The 17,117-nt window shown below is 42.8% G+C and overlaps 1 protein-coding gene and 1 long non-coding RNA gene across 7 annotated transcripts in view; one reads left to right on the plus strand and one right to left on the minus strand.

The window, feature by feature from the left end:
- The window catches only part of Cd55 (CD55 molecule (Cromer blood group)), a 65,610-nt gene extending 59,301 nt beyond the window's left edge, over positions 1-6,309 (minus strand). For 4 of the 6 annotated variants that reach the window (XM_087906556.1, XM_087906553.1, XM_087906555.1 and 1 more), the window contains exons 1-4: positions 6,159-6,308; positions 5,379-5,561; positions 3,216-3,407; positions 1,378-1,477 (exon numbers count right to left, since the gene is read on the minus strand). In XM_087906556.1, coding sequence (XP_087762682.1) covers positions 1,378-1,477; positions 3,216-3,407; positions 5,379-5,561; positions 6,159-6,237 — 554 coding nt within the window. In that variant the 5' untranslated portion in view covers positions 6,238-6,308. Of the gene's footprint in view, positions 1-1,377; positions 1,478-3,215; positions 3,408-5,378; positions 5,562-6,158 lie in introns of all 6 variants that reach the window. The other 2 variants (XM_087906554.1, XM_087906551.1) reach the window with 1 other exon arrangement.
- LOC148122144 (uncharacterized) overlaps positions 6,177-17,117 on the plus strand; it is a 53,519-nt gene continuing 42,578 nt past the window's right edge. The window contains exon 1 of the long non-coding RNA XR_015737937.1: positions 6,177-6,245. This is a non-coding gene — a long non-coding RNA (uncharacterized LOC148122144). The remainder of the gene's footprint in view (positions 6,246-17,117) is intronic.

Genomic DNA, 17,117 nt, shown 5'->3' on the forward strand with positions numbered 1-17,117 from the left:
TGTTTTTTTTTCATTCTCCAGTACATTATTTTAAAAGATTGAGTATACCAGAAGACGGAGACAAAATGACAGCTGATAAACATATCCATTGAAATTTAAAAGAAAACTGTTTAGTTCATGGAAATGATACTGAAACGGCAAGACTTCCAGACATGCAAAATGCTTCATTAGCTTACTATATAGAAAATACTTAAATGAAGAAAACCTTCTAAAATCATGTTTGATGAAACCCTTTATTCTAAATTCTAAACGAACAGGCTTCATGAATAACAGAGTGCATTTATATTTAAAGGGTTCATGGCGTAGCACGGCAAGAGCTTACACTACGGTAAACTCCTGACCCAACCGAATCTCTGTTTAATAAAGGCAGCGGCAAAGCGCTCCTACCTCTTTCCTGTCTTAAAGTTGGAAATGCATTTTGCTTCATTTGTTTTTAAGAAGACGTTCTGAGAACTTTACGTATGACTGTGAGGAGTTTGATCAGCTCCAAAACCACTTCCTCCGCTTCCAACCCCTCCTCTAGGTCCACTAGGTACCCTTCTCCCCTAATTCCATGTGCTCCTCGGGACCCACTAAACTCAGTGCTGCCTCTACCTGATATAAAGTGGTGGTGGTGGGGGAGCGGCAACCTAGCTTGGAAACACAAAGAAATGAACTGAAGTTTCCCACTGCCTGAGACGCTGATGGCATTAATTAAAGAACTTGCTTGTTTACACAAAGAACTAAAAAAGCCCTAGCGACCTTCTATTAGGAGGAGCGTCTTCACACTCAGCATTTTTTAAGCCCATGACCTCACAGTGTGTCTGCATACAAAAACTCAGATGCAGATTAATATTTAAGTCAGTTTAAAATTGGTTTGATTTTTAACACCGTAAAGATTGTTATTTTTGTATCATCAACAAATTTCAATTGTTTCTTCACTAATCATATTTATAATTACATATGTATTGGAATCTAATAATCTAGAGATGTTAGAAACATAAAAATCTTTTCCTGGCCCACATTACTGATACTAAATTTACAATTAGCTTATGGCAAGGGTTCTTTGGGAAAGGCATTATGTCTTTTCACTTATTTTCAATAGCTTTCATTCTGACATTTACATGCATGTGCATCTCTATGCACATTTACATGCATGTGCATCACTATGCGCATTTACATGCCTGTGCATCGCTATGCACATTTACATGCGTGTGCATCTCTATGCGTATTTACATGAGTGTGCATCACTATGCACTGTTCATATCACCCCCACTCTCACTATGGGGGATTATTTTGCTACCAACTAGTGAACAGGTCACAAATCTATCATTGTCTATTGAACTCCTAATTTGTTGTCATTAATTAAACTTAAAGCTTTAGTGTGATGAAACTTACCCTGTGTTGCATGAGAAATATATTTCTGAACCAAATAATATGTCCGTTGGTATGTTGATATTACCATTTTGCAAGTCTCCAGGATTAGGACATGATTTTCCTAAAAATAAAAGAAAAAAAATCAACTTTTTTCTCTTTTCATTCGATTACTAGACATAAATAAAACACAGGTCTAACTGTACTGAATATGTTAATGGATTAAGACGGTAACAGTAGTCATATATATGTGTGTATACACACACACAATGCTCACAGTGAGTGGGGAAGACGTGGTCTGAAGGGGAGTAGCAATGAGGAAAAGTAAAGGTCTACATGGAACGTGACAGCAGAGGGACAGAAGACCCGGGATCAGGAACCAGAAGGAAGGGGAGAGACAGTGAGAGCGGAATAAGACAAAGTAAAACGACCCAATGTATGAAAATACCCCAGAGAAACACATGAGTTCCATTCAAACTTAAGAAACAAAATTTAAATGGGGGAGAAAGTAGAGAGAAGGCTGGGCTGGTAATGTTCTTTCCATGTAAGGACGAGCACCTGGCTTAGATCCTCGGGACACACATAAAAAGCTGGCCATGGTATCAAGTACTTGGTGGCAGAGCCAGGCACAGCCCTGGGGTTCACTGTGCAGTCAGTCAGGGCTCCTAGGGAAGCCCCAGGCCAATGACAGATCCTGGCTAGATATAAGGTAAACAGTACCCGAAGAATGACACCCAAGGTGGTCCTTTGGTGTACACGTGTATACACACACACACACACACACACACACACACACACACACATATACGAGAGAGAGAGAGAGAGAGAGAGAGAGAGAGAGAGAGAGAGAGAGAGAGAGAGAAATATGTACACACATAGAAGCAAACACAAAAGAACATTAAGGGCCTGGGGAAATGTCTCAGTAAACGACGTGCTTGCTTATTGTTTGGGACACAACGACACACACCTATATTCTCAGTGATGATAGGAAACAGAACCTCAAAGCCAGCAGGGACGGAGGGAGAGGACATCACGGTCTATGCGGTGAAGTCCCAGGCCAAAGCACCTAAGGACTGACACCTAGGGATGTCCTCTGACCACAAACACATATACCATAAACATGGACAGTCATACCTACTTATTAGCACATACATGCATGCATGAAAAACATATACACACAAACAATAAAGATATTTTTATGAAATAATCTGCACCTTGAATTTACATGATTTTTACTTTCTAATTATAACTTAGGACAGCGGGAAAAAAATAAATATGAGACACATACCCAAAATCATTCTCTAAGCCACTGATATTTCTAACCCTTACATTTTTAAATTTTACATTCATTTTTTTTGTTGTTGCCTCAAAAACAACATAGAGTATATCATCATTTTAGGTAACCTTAAGTAAACATGAAATCTGTGTGTAAGTATTCCTAGTATGTAAACATTTGTCTAATTAAAAAAACACTCAGCTGGGCAGTGGTGGAGTACACCTTTAATATCAGCACTCTGGAGGCAGCGACAGGCAGATCTCTGAGTTCAAGGCCAGTCTGGTCACCAGAGAAAGTTCCAGGACAGCCAAGGCTACACAGAAAAACTCTGTCTTGAAAAACAAAAACAAAATTCATTGATTATTTGAAGAATCATTTATATATATATATATAATATATATGTGTGTGTGTGTATTTCCAGCACATACGATATGTATGTGTATATATGTGAATATATGTACCTGTGTATATATAAGTATACATATACATGTACATATATGTATATACACATATATTTCCAGCACAAATGGAAGAGATATTTCCACAAATACAGATGACTGGGATTACTTTTTCAAATTATACTCACTTTCACAAAATTCAGCAACTGTGGACCATTCTAAATTATCAAGGCAAGTTGATTTAACTGACAGTAAAGGTACTTTTCGAAATCCTGGCCGACACTTATATTGCACAGTGCTACCAATCGGGAAATAATTCAAATCGATATATTCCGTTTTGAGGGATGCAAAAGTCACTCTTGTTGGAGCACTGCAGCTTTCTAAAAGGATTAACAAAATGACAGAAAAAGTAACAACACAGATTATAAAATAATCGACATCTCATAGTATCTGGCAGTTAAACCACCCTAGCTTCATTTAACTATTTACTTATTTTTTGGTATGGATCCTTACCTCTTTATATATTCATTTTTAAAAAAAAAACCGCTGTGGTATTTGCAGTATATCAAGTGTATTCATATGCATGCCTCCATTTCCTGGCTACTAAGTATCTAAGTTTCCCCATTAAATGTTAATAATAATAATAATAGGAATAAAAATATCTTGTGTTTATTGAATATTCCTAAGTGTTTTACACACACTTACTCATTTAATGTTACAGCAGCCCTTGGTAACGAGGGCCAGATGGACCAGCTGTACATCAAGCATGCACCAAGTGTAAACAGTGGAGCAATGAGTTCTCGCAAGGCAAGGAGTAGAGAAAGAAATGGTGGCTCAGTAGTCCTGAGGCCCAAGCTTGAAGCCTGGCTTTTTGGCATAAGAGATCCTTGTCTTGTGCACATTATTTAGCTTCTGGCAGAAGATTTCCTTAACTTTGAAACTGAGAAGAGTCCCCACATCCATAATTCATGGGGTGACTTGAAGGATTAGGTGAAGCAATACTGAGGGAGAGTTACCAACTCTAAAGCGTGGTAAAGGCTGGTTGCTTTCTTGCCTTCAACAGCGGCTGAAAATACAACTGTAGAGCCTGTTTCAAGTATGGTTTCAAGAATTCGTTTTGAATGATTCTGAATTTACTGTAGCTTCTCCCAATTCAGGTCACTCAAAGGCAGCAATCCAGTCTTTTATCTCTACTTTTCTGCAGTCACAGAATGATATTCTGACCCATGATGGGCCACATACATAAATGTGGTTCCTGCAGGTATGTAATGGAGCAGAACTATTCCTGTTACCTAGCAACACTGCAGCCATCCTAATGAAATTTCTTACTAACATGCTTGCACTGGTGCTGGGGATAGCAACCAGGGTCCATGAAATTCATGAGGGTAGAGCACATCTAATCTCACAGGGTAGATGATGTTTGGTAGTAAGTGTGTGGGGTTCAAACTCCTGTGTTTATCAGACTATACTTTTATTTTGACTGTTTAGAGTGTAAAAAGATGAAGTGGGGGGAAGCCAGGTAGGTTATAATTCCAGACACTTGAGAGGCTGAGGCAGGAGGATTTTGAGAGTCCATGAGTTCAGGTCAGCCTGAGCAAAATACAGTCAAACAAACAAACAAACAAAAAGATATGGTGAAAACAAACAAACAAAAAAACTAGTGCTAGTTCATTACTTTATAAAGAAAATTAGCATGGCCTCGGTGTACAGTGTCTGTAAAGCCTAAGTAGTGGGCAGTAATGCCTTATGCCCTGAGGGCCACTCCTCTGTCCCTGACTAATGAGCTACAAATGCCAATGCAGAGGAACACGCAACACAGGTTTCTAGTGAGAGAACAGGCAACATCACGGAACCCGGGTGGCAGACACCACCCAGTTCTGAATCCCTGTACTGTGTTCAGATACGCCAGAATCACCTACAAACTATATATCTTAAAGCTAACATAGGGCTATATGTACAACAGATCTTTTTAAAGTAAGATCTTAAAATGTCTCCCAAGAGTTGTATTCTTTACTTAACAAAATGAAGTTGAAGAAGGCAGATCACCTGGGTGTGTGTCTCAAGGTACTTGCCAAATATATTCACATATAATTTACTCCCTGAACAGGACCTATCATTTATTTTTCTCTATTAGCCCGTGCAAGAGAAAGAAAAACTCTTAATGAAGAAGCAGGACCTGCTATAGGAAGTACCGCCTTCAATTAGCTGGAGTGTGAACTGCCAACACGTATACTCTGGGGGTTAATAATGCTAGAAAACTATCAATTACCAGTCACTCCAAAGAGGAGTAAAAATAACCTCAACAAGATACACAGTCCCATAACATTTCTAAAAAGAAATGAAGAACTTACTATTACAGAATGTGTCCAGACTCGACCATTGATCATTTTGACAGGACACTGTGTCTTGCTTGTCTGGAATTTTTCGATAGTCTTTATTACATGAATATACCACAAAGCTTTTTTCGGGAAAACTGGTTTTTCCATCCACCTCTGGCGTGGCATTAGGTATTTCTGGAGGTGGGCCGCAGTCACCTAGGAAGATGAGAGCAGATGTAAAGTAGACACCCTCCCCTCCCCCGACAGGATTTTCTTTCCCCACACCTGGAATAAGGAAAGCAGCAATGGCTCTTTACTTCCTCCCCTTGCTCAACCTTCCCAACAGGAACTTGCAACGCCTAGGCTCTCACCAACACAATACAAAATTAAGTGAAGAGTAAATGTTCCGTCCCCCTAATGAAGAGGTTCAGGATGTCCTCAAAAATCCACTCCGATACCGCGGCTAGGCGCAAGTTCAGACACCGGAGTGTATGTTGCCAGACGCTGCTCGCCGCTGGACTCTCATGGGCACAGATGGTCCGCCATCTGGCCTCCACATTAAGAATTAAAGAACTCGGAGCAGGGCTGGAGATTCGCACTCAGCTCTCTCTTTTGATTCTTCTCCTGGTCTCGGGTCGCGGGACCCAGTTGCAGCCCAGACAGCCCAGCACTCCACACCCATTCCTCCCATCGGCCAAGGGCACCTGCTCGCAGGGGGCCCCGGGTTAAGGGGAACAACGCCTGACGAGCATGCGCGCGTCCGGCGGCCGCTGCTCAGTCATTGCCGGTGGCGCCCAGCTCTGGGCCACTCACCCCGCACGGTCGGGGACAGCAGCAGCAGCAGCGGCAGCAGGGACAGCAGCGATGGTGAGGACCGAGTCCCTGAGCCCATTGCCCCAGGTAAGAGTGAGAGAGAGAGTCCGGCTGCGGCTGGAGCTGTTTCGCGCCGCTGTTAATTGAGTGACTGTGGTGGGGCTGGGCGGGGCTCTTGTCACCATGGGTGGGGCGGCCCGCGTGCAGAGGGCGTTCCCTCCGTGGCGTGGGCAGGCCGGGACTTGAGCGTCACCCTGGGGACCCAGCCTTGGGGTGGACCTGCTATGAGTTATGCCTGGAGAGGGACTGTGTGCCTTCTAAAGCAGGGGTAGGCGCGGTGGAATTTCTGGGCCAGTGGGAGCTGAGAAACAGGGCACACCCAGGTCCTCTGTGGCTTCAGCTGCAAGATGTCAGATGAAGGGTGGGAACCAGTGACACAAGTAAGTTGTCTTCTAGGCCTCTCCATGGTGTCAAAACGGAAAGTAGGAGATGAGCCAAGAAGACAAGACTAGACTAAAGGGAGCTGGAAGCCAGCCTGGGAGAGCTCTCTCAAACAACAGAGTTAGGGAACCTGACTGATCGTTTTTTAGATCTTGCCTGGGTGAGGGGTTGTTTTCTTAGTCCTGATTCAGGTTATGTACCATGGACCCGTTTTGAATTCTACTTTAGGATTTAGTCCTGCTATAAAATAAATTTCAGAAATATGTAGTAGACCCTAAGACAAAGATTTGTTTCGTGCTGTGAAAAATAACCAATGATACCCAAAGCAATCCGCACATTGGAATCACCTGAAGCCAATCATCATCATCATCATCATCATCATCATCATCATCATCATCATCCAGAGGGGAAACTGTGCCCAGGACAAGCTGAATATCTTTGAGAACAGCTCTAGGAATTAGGATTATTTAAGGTGTGTCACTGTGCACCCCGGTTTGTGAAACCCCTGATCCAGGTGATACCATCAGAGCAATCCTGTACCCCAGGGTGCTACTGATGGACTGGGGAACACAGAGGAGAGAGAGAGAGAGAGAGAGAGAGAGAGAGAGACAGAGAGACAGAGAGAGAGACAGAGAGAGAGACAGAGAGAGAGAAAGAGAGAGAGAGAGAGAAAGGTAAGTTGCAGTTCCTCAAGGGAAGAGCTCTGAAGTTTAACTGTGTCTGGGTCTCCTTAGCAGAATCCTGGCCTGAACTATCTGTTCCCATAGCTGTTGTACCTGGCTGGCGAAGCCCCTCACCTAAAATTCTGTCTTTGATGGTGGGTCAGCTGTGGGAGTGTTTGTTACACCCAGTGCTGATAGTTTTTCCTGAAGTTTGCTCGTGGTTCCTTATAAATTAGTGTGAACTTCTGAAGAGGAATCTTGTTTTCCACAAATGTTTGATTTGTTGAAAATCCTTTGATTCATGCTTACTTAGTTCACCAAACACCATGTTGCCCAATGCAGAGATAATAGGAAAGGGTCTCCTATAGGAGTTTGTTGAAATCTAACAGTATTTAAACATTCCGGAGTTGACAGCATTCTGTAGTGACTCACACCTGTAAACTTGGAAGGTTGAGCAAGAGGTTTTGGGCCCAAGGCTTCACAGTTCCAAGTTAACATGGCCAGTATAATGGAATCATTTCTCAAAAACAAACAAAAACATCCTAGAGTTTAAAAGTCTCACAAAGGTGGAGTGTTTTAAAACCATTAAGTGTGTTTCTCATACTCGATGGTAAAAACTGTACCATTCCTTAAGTATGTAAGGGCCCAGCAGAGACTGAGAAGTGATATCAGTGGGGCCTTCATGTCTTCCCTCAGAGCTTTCTGTGACCTCATTCCACACTTTTCTTCTGCCAGGCCATAGTGTCAAGGACCGGCCTTGACAAAAATCACCTCTTGCCAGGGTCGGGACGTGGGAATTGAAGAAATATAAGTAAAGAATATGAAGACACATAAAATAATAACACAAGAAACATAGAATATAATACCAGGAGGGTATGCCAGTGATTACTGAGTCATCCATGTTTATTTTCCCACAACTTTTATGTTCAACTAAAGGGAGGGGAGGCAACAAAAGACTTTATTAACATGATATAAAGCTTAACTCACACCGTCAAACCCTTTATCATTCTGAGACATCAAATCATTAGTATTCTGTTGTCTAGGTAGCTAAACTGCTCTAGGTTGTGAATTCTGAAGACCGCCCTTCCCTAGATGACCTCATAGTTACAAAAGAAGGAGCAGAAGTACATATCCACATATCCGTATCCTGACCACCTGTCAGGATGACTTCAGGCTATCTTAATTTCAAAAGAACCAAGCAGTCACATCCTGAGTTGGGACTGGCAACCATGCTTGTCAATCTCCAAACTCTCTGACCATCAGACAAGGTGAAAACGGGCCTACAGTTTTCGGCCTCCACACCATAGGTAGCTTGAGTCAAAACCAGATAGGGAGCTCTGAGAAATCTTTGAAAGAGTTCTCTAAATGCGTTCTCTAAATGTTCTCTAAATGAACACCGTAGCTTTCTTTCTAGATAGAACAATGGACTCAGCAAAGTGTCAAAAACTATCTTCATCACCCAGCTTATAGCAACAACAATTACTCTAAGCATTCACTTTCTAAAGTACGTTGTTCTCAGGAATAAGTTCTTTGGAAAGGAGCAAGGAGAAAAAATAATGGGTGGACCCTTAAGTAATGCGTCTCAACACCCAAATAATTACAACACTCTTGGGAAAAGAATTAAAAGTATCGTATGTTTCACTTATTTAATTAAAAAAGGCATGCATTAAAATGTAAGCATGACTACGAAAAGGATAACCTTCAAATTTATAACTTAGTGAGAGTATTTTATTTTAAATGCTTGCCCTGGTTTTCTGTATTCCTGTTGCATTATGTGTGTGTCGTTTTACCAGCACAGCTTCAGAAAGTGGAAATGCTATCAATATTTCACAGATGAAAGAACAAAATAGGTGTTTCTACCAAAATCGATACACTTAAGAAGTGACTGTTAGGAAAAATCTTAAGATTAGCCTCTCTGCTGACACAAAATAAGTCCAATCAGACCAGAATAGACTGAATCAAAGATGCCCACATTTAATAAATGCAGCGCTCCTTGGTGGTAGGGAGCATGGGGGAGATGGGTGAGGATACAACAGAGAGGGAGAGACCATGCAAACCTGACCAAATTAGTACCCTGGTAGGAGCCTAAATAGCCTGTGGGAGTGGTCTTGACCCTCCCCAGGGGAGGAGTCAGCATTTGGTGGGCTTTTCTGGAGGTAGAGTCTGCCCCAAGGCAACTCCCAGGCCAGGGACTGGGGTGAAGCATCCAACTTAATATTGCAGTGACCAGATTAGAATGCAAATCTAACTTAATTCTAAAGCTTAGACTTTCATGTGTGTGCGTGCACATTTGTGCTTGTGTATGCATGTGTCCCCTTGTGGGTAGGCAACAGAGGACAACCTTGGGTGTCATCCTCAGGAATATCTGTCTACCTCCTTTGAAACAGGGTCTCGCACTGGAACCTGGGGCTTATTGACTGGGGCAGGCTGGCTGGTCAGCAAACCCCAGGGACCCACCTGTCTCTGTCTCCCTGGTGTTGGGATTACAGATGTGCACATTTTTACAGGGGTCCTGGAGATCCAACTCGTGTCTTCACGCTTGTGCAGCAAGCATCCTACCAATGAAGCCTCTCCCCAGTCCTTTCTCTGTAATGAACAATCATCAAATGTTTGTTCTGCATAGAGCACAGTGAGTTGGGTTGTCAAAGAGGAGTTTTGAAGCCCTGGGCCTTCTGGTGTGGACACTAATTCCTTGTTTTTATTCTGCACTCTGAAAGGGAGCCATGTGTCTTCCAGCATCTCATTCCGCACTGATTTCAAGATGGCCGGGAACAATTTATAATCCCTATAGAGATCTTCCATCCCCAAATGATACATTTATGTAATTAGGTCAGGAAACATAAAGATACATACAAATATGTATAACTTTGAAGGAATGAGAAAGCATAGCTCTTGCCCAGCAGAAAAGACTAACTGGGTGTTTTAAACATTTGGGGAATGTTTAAGACTTAGGAAGCATTGATATTTCCTTTCAAGAATCCCTAATCTGCTCATGTTATGGCCACACTGATTCTACCAAACAGGACTAGCGAGTGTGAGTTTCCTGGGCCAAGGATAAGGCCAGAAGGAAGACCAGTGTGAGCAGGTGGTTCAGCTCGCAGACAGGGCCAGGACTGAGAGACAGGCTAGAAGATTTGAGGAGCCCCTGTGGACAAGCTGCTCGTGCCTGTTAGCAGACTGTTGAGCTATTGCAGGGAAGCACTGGCTAATTTGGAAGTTGAGCAGGGATTCTGGGAATGCAGCGACTCCAACAGCACAATAGGTCAGAGGTCAACACCAGGGAACAGAAATGTCTGAATTTCAAATTTTTAAATGATGAATCTGTTAAGGAGGTAAACCTGATATTCTTAAAAAAAAGAAAACCTCACATAATTATTACAAACCCTTGGGTTTCCGTTCTTGCTTAGACCAAAGAAGTTTTGAAGGAGGAGTCCACAGAATTTGACGGCTGAACAGACTCTAAACAGTCTTAAAGGTGATTCTAAAATTCAAGCATGTGTAAGGTGAAGAGGCAGCTTTAAGGCAACGGAGGGAAGAGCTCACCAGTTTGGCTTTCTGCTGGTTAAGTGTAAAGAGCCTCAGCAGCTGTCAAAGTGGAAAGGCACAGCATGAGATTGACGTGTCGGAGACATTGCTGGAGGGAGAGAAACCCATCTTAAGGGGGTGAGGGGTATCCAGGGAGAGGGCAAACAGAAACTCAGAGGGAAGCTTGAAGTCACACCTTAGAATCTACAGTACAGGGAGCAGTGTAAAAGGGAAGAGGATATTACAATTTCCTGAAAGACAAGGCTGCCTACAGTCAGCCAGATTCTGTGGTTCTTGTAGGTGAGGGAGGCCACTGGAATTCAAAAGTGTTGCGAAATTTAAACCACTTAAACAGCTTAGAGCCTGAAGGTCTCAGGCCTCTCCACCTCTCCCCTCTCTCTTCCAGGAAGTCTCCCAGGTCAAAGGTCACAATGGAGTAATTTGCTGCTTTTTGTCCTAACGCACACACACACACACACACACACACACACACACACACACACACACACACACACCTGTCAATTCCTCCCTCCTAGGAACCTTCTCTGTGCCTTCCTAGCGGCCTTCAGTATTCCCTCACGAATCTGAGAGCACCCTACAAAAACAAGACCTTTGGGCTGAGGTTTTCTTTTTTCTTTTTGTCACACAGCTGCAAATCTAGGCTGCTCTGCACTGCAAATGAAGTGAGGCATGTTTTCTAGAAGTTAATGAAAACTTATGAGCACACCCGATTCTTGTTTACTGAAGAAACATCCCATACATCTGATCAGGGATTCCCCTTGTGCAACGACTCCCCACCCTCCCCACCCACCCGACTCCACACCCTCTCTCCTTCCAGAAAACCAACAGGCCAACAAAGAAAAATAACAGCAACACCCAAAATAAAAAGGAAGAAAAAAAAACCCACAAGAAACAGACACATACAGCCACCCCCAAAAAACCCCACGAAGTTGGAAACCATTATGTGCAAGGAAAAGATGTTAAGATGAAAAAAGGATTTTTTATTTTTGTAATTACTTTTTAAATTTTCATACAATATATTTTGTCATGTTCTTTCCCTTTCCCCAACTCTTCTAGAACCTCCACTCATATTCTCATTTCACAGTCTTTCTCTTTTCTAAAAAAGAAAGAAAACAGAACAAACGTGTGTGTGCGTGTGTGTGTGTGTGTGTGTGTGTGTGTGTATGCAAAGGACCCATTCACAGGAGTTCCATATCAGATATCCTGTTTATCAGATATTTACATTACAATTTATAACAGTAGCAAAATTACAGTTATGAAGAAGCAACAGAAATAATTTTATAGTTGGGGCATCACCACAACATGAGGAACTGTATTTAAGAAGTCGTAGCATTAGGAAGGTTGAGAGCCATTGATTTAGCAGAATAATTATAGTAGGTCTTCCCCTCTGGCCCATGACCTGTCTGGTCTCCGGTTCTTGGCCTCATTCTTCAACAACATTTGTGCTGCTATTGGCCCAGTAGGCAGGTTGCTATTGTAGCTCAAGGGGGTTCATAGTTAGATGGGATCAATGATTGTGTTTTCTTCTACAGGAGTGTGTATAGTACCTTTCAACACTATGAATGCTAATCAGTAGGGGTGATGCTCAATGTCTCCATGAATGTGGTATCTTCAGGAGTTGGGTCCTAATCTCAGGTTGTGGATGGCAATCTAACAGCATCAATAATGGCCTGTGAATTTGAAGGACTCTATAGGACTCCTTTGTCTAACAACTCAAAAGTTGTAAACCCGGTCCTGGTAGTGGGGGTTTTATTAGGTATCATAGGATGTTCAGTTGAAGCATTGTCTCTCCCATCATATGGTAACTTCATTAAAATTATATGTGTGTCTGTATGTGATATATATATATGTATATATATATATGGAACTGTTGGGAAATATTATTTTAAGCTGTGCTCGTTTTGTGCATGCTGTGGAACATTTCTTTGATAATGTAAAGATGTGTTGCTTTTGTTTATGCTGCATTTGTTTAACTCTGTGAAGCTGTGATTCTTTGCTTGTGTAAAACTCCTGATGTCTAATAAAGAGCTGGATGACCAATAGCAAGGCAGGAGCAAGGATAGGTGGGGCTGGCAGGCAGAGAAAGTAAATAGAAGTTGAAAGCAAGTGGGGGGAATCAAGAGAACAAGGAGAGCGGGGCTTAGCCACCCAAACACAGAGTAAGAAGTGAGTAAGATATATAGACATAAGTAAAGGAAAAAGGCCAGAGGCAGAAGGTAGTTGGGATAATATAAGTTAGAAAAGCTGGCAAAAACAAGCCAAGCTAAGGCCAGGCATTCTTAACTAAGAATAAGCCTCCATGGGTGATTTATTTGGGAGCTGGGTGGTGGACCCCTTAAAAAGCCAAGAGTAAACATCACACAAGGGAAACTTCTACAGTAGTATGTTTCCATCTGGCTTTTCAAAAGGCCTTTAGTGTGAATTATCCCTCCTCATATTTCCTCCTTTACCTACACACACACACACACACACACACACACACACACACACACACACACACACCATTTACTCCTCCTATCCTGATTTTCTGTTTATCCCTTTAAAACACTGTTTCCCCTTCCTTGGAAAACCCCTTCTTCCTTCCTGGTCCCTTATTAGCTGCCTAACCCTGTGGATATTCTACATGAAACACATTGCTAACACCAACATGCACATTTAAGAGAAATACAGTGTTTGTCTTTCTGGGTCTGGGTTACCTCACTTGGGGATTGTTTATAACTCCATTCATTTTCCTGCGAATTTCATAATTACATTTTCCTTAACAACTGACTAATATATCATTACATAAATAATATGCCATTTCAATATCCAAATTCATCACCTAATAGACATCTAGGCTGCTTTTAGTTAGTTTTATTTGCCAGGAATTCACTAATTACGGTGTGAGCATGCTCCAGAAGTTTGGGGCTTGTTTATTTTTCACTAGGTTCAGGTTCAGCACTGTTTGGTTAGTGGAGCCAATAAGATGTAACATGTCCACCTGGCAGAACCACTTCAGCCTGCTTCTGGTATGCTTGGGGAGAGAGTCTCCAGGTGGGTGGGAGTGTAATGTTGACCTCGCATGAGCAAATGCTTCTTCGATGGGGCCTGGTTTTATGAGACTCCAGTGGATTGTCACTGCCAAAGCAGAGAAAGAGAAAGGGCAAGAAATTTCGAGACTGTAGGGGGAGGGGAGTGTGTGCGATAGAGAGAGAGAGAGAGAGAGAGAGAGAGAGAGAGAGAGAGAGGAGGTGTGAGTGTGTGTGTGTGTGTGTGTGTGTGTAAAAGAGAGTAGGGAGTAAGTGTGAGTGTGAGTGTGAGTGTGTGCCATGCACACCCCCATGATAAAAGGCAGCGTCCTGGGATTCAGAAACACACGGGCTCTAACACTGACACTGCCTTTGCCTTCTGTGTGGCCCCACTGTCAGCCACTCTGGGAAACAAACTGGATATAACATGGCACCGATCTCACAGTGTTGTGAGGACAACAGAAATAAGAGGCATCAAGCACCTGGTTCTTTGCTTAGCTTACAGTAAATGCTCAGTAATTCATTGGCAGTCATCAATGGCAGTGTCTGACATGAACGAACATTTCAGATACTGAGTGGGACCTGCCCATGGTCCCATGATCTGTCAAGACATAGACCGAATAAACCTGTTAAAACTGTCAGATTTTCCAAGGGAGACAAATGGTGCTGATGTAATCCAGTTGTCCTCATTCTTTCTCCACCGCAGTAGGATTTATTCTCTGGCAAAGATTATTATTTAGGTCATTTGTGCAAATATTCAAAACTGTTGAATCGCTGGGCTCTTTCTCGATGTCCCAGTCAGCCCAACTGTAGTGTATTTGCCCGAATTTCTGCTCTTGCAATCCAAGAAGCAGATCTCCGTGCTGTCCCAAGAGGACAGGGTGAAGAGAGAAGAGAGAAACACTGGTAAGGGCGCCATGTGCCCTTCTAGCTTGGGACCTTGCCTGGCTTAGCCATCACAGCGCTGCTGTCATTGTAAACAGATTTTACATTTGCTGTCTCATTCTGTCAGGAAAGGCAACCAAAACCAATTTCCGCTGCTTCCTAACTTAGCACCTCAGCTTTGGTAACGCTGACCCTGTATTGCAGTTTGGGTGTTGTTCGCATGCCCATCCTGGACTTGGGTTTCCTGTGTTAGGCTTGGTTCCCAGGGAGATGGTATCTGGAGGTGTTATGGAGCCTTGCTGGGCTTAGGCCAGGAATGGTGGCTCCTCTGTAAGCACCGCCCTCATCTCCTGACTCTTATGCTTCTCTTGCAGGACTGTTCTAAAGGAACAGGTGTGGCCCCGCACAGCTCCTGGAGGGAGATGCAATCATTTCCATTTGTCCTTAGAATATATAAAATGTCTTATTTTACATCTGATTAATTATATCTTTTGGTAGGGGGAATTATCTTTTCTTCCTGTGTCATCTATTTTCTGAGTTCCTTTGGGTCTGCAGTTGCTAGCTTGGCCCTTTGTTTTCAAGGTGAAACCTTCCCCAGGTGTCTTACACTCCATGACTTGGCTGTCTATGAAAGAGTGACTATCCAGAAGGCTGGTGGGAAGTGCTGACTTTGTGGTTAAGACTGGCTTCCTAATGAGCCGAAGTGCAGGGCTGTTAGGGCTGGAAATTTGACTGTGTATATAACCATCTAAAAGCATTTTCACTCAGACTCACTTCTCTAGAAACAGAATTCCCAAAGTCCCATCTAAGTGAGCATAGAAGTAAGTATATGACAGCCATTCTGGGTCCTAAGCCAAGACGATCAAGACCTCGGCATTCAACATCCACCACTTCTATTTCTTTCACCCTCTGTTTTCCAGTTTTAGGGTTTCTGAGTCTTTTTTCCCTTTCAAGCTCCCTACCCCGTTGAGACAGGAAGTCACTCACACACTGCACTGGAGGAGAGTCCTTCGGATCTGTGCGCTCTGGATACACTTTCAGGTGATCCTAGTTTCAGTTTCTCCCTCGTCTTCTTTGCTGAGGTTCCTGGGACCTTAAAATCCTGCACCATCAGTGGTTGGTTGCAGACTGTAACATTTCGGCTTTCCCTTCTGCCCTAACTCAGTACGCCCTTCAACACCTCGCTGGCTGGCGTCTCCTTTCCTGTGTTTTCATGCCTTTAAGACACCCCTTTACTGTCATTTAGTGAGAGGCATTTTTCTAAGGAACACACATATGTATAAACAATCATTTAATCATTTTAAGCTAGAAGCGGATGTGTTTATTGCTCAACCATTGCATAGAAGACTCTGGATTATCACCTTGACTCACAGAGTCCTTTATCAGTCAGTATTTATTTAGCATCTGACTAGAGATTTTGACCAAACCGGTTATGTCAATGAAAACTTTAAAAATGAAGTCATAGGTTGTAGAATAGTATTTTAATATGTGTTACATTTGTTTATGCTATGGAACATTTGTTTTAATGATGCAAAAAAAACATTGTTTTTTGTTGCATTTGTTTAACTCTAAAACTGTGTTACTTTGCCTGTCTAAAACACCTGATTGGTCTACTAAGGAGCTGAACAGCTGACAACTGGGCGGAGAAAGGACAGGCAGGGCTGGCAGGCAGAGAGAATAGGAGGAGAAATCTGGGAGACCAAGGAGCAAGAAAAGGAGAAGGAGAGGAGGACATCAGGGACCAGCCACACAGCTACACAACCAGCAATGGAGTAAGGAGAAAAGATACACAGAAATAGAGGGAAGTAAAAGCCCAGAGGAAAATGACAGGCAGGATAATTTAAGAAAAACTCGCTAGAAATAAGCCAGGGTAAGGCCGGGCATTCATAAGAAAGAGTAAATCTGAACTGAGTGGTCGGCCCCCAAAGAGCCAAAGAACAAAGAGAAAAAAAAAAAAAAAACAGGCATAACTTGGAAAAGAATCTCCTGTCCTTATGATGGAAGTGTACAGAATGCAAAGCAAATGATGTTTCAGCTCTCCCACTTTATACAGGAGGTGAGAGGGCTTTTAAAATGCCGCCTTAAAAGCAGGCGGGACACCTCTTCGGAGAGCCAGTTCACTTGAGATGTATAAAGGAAAATACACAGGAGATCTGTTCCTTAATAACTGGAAATGCTAACTCACGTCTAGGCCTTGATGGGGATGGTAATGACCCTGATAAAATAATTGTTTTCGTTAATTTAGTCACCATTGCTCGTGCCTGTACTTTGTACCTGAAGAAGGTCCTTCAGGTGTGGGACTAGCTCTTCTCATGGGGAAAATAGCAAGATCTGTGGAATCAAGGAATCTTTCTTTCTTTCTGCTTTGAGTATGGCCAGTTTGCTGTGAGTGCCGTCCCCCACCCGACCCCCATAGC

This window comes from Myodes glareolus, chromosome 5, assembly GCF_982192425.1.
Source record: "Myodes glareolus chromosome 5, mMyoGla1.1, whole genome shotgun sequence".
Taxonomy (NCBI): Eukaryota; Metazoa; Chordata; class Mammalia; order Rodentia; family Cricetidae; genus Myodes; species Myodes glareolus.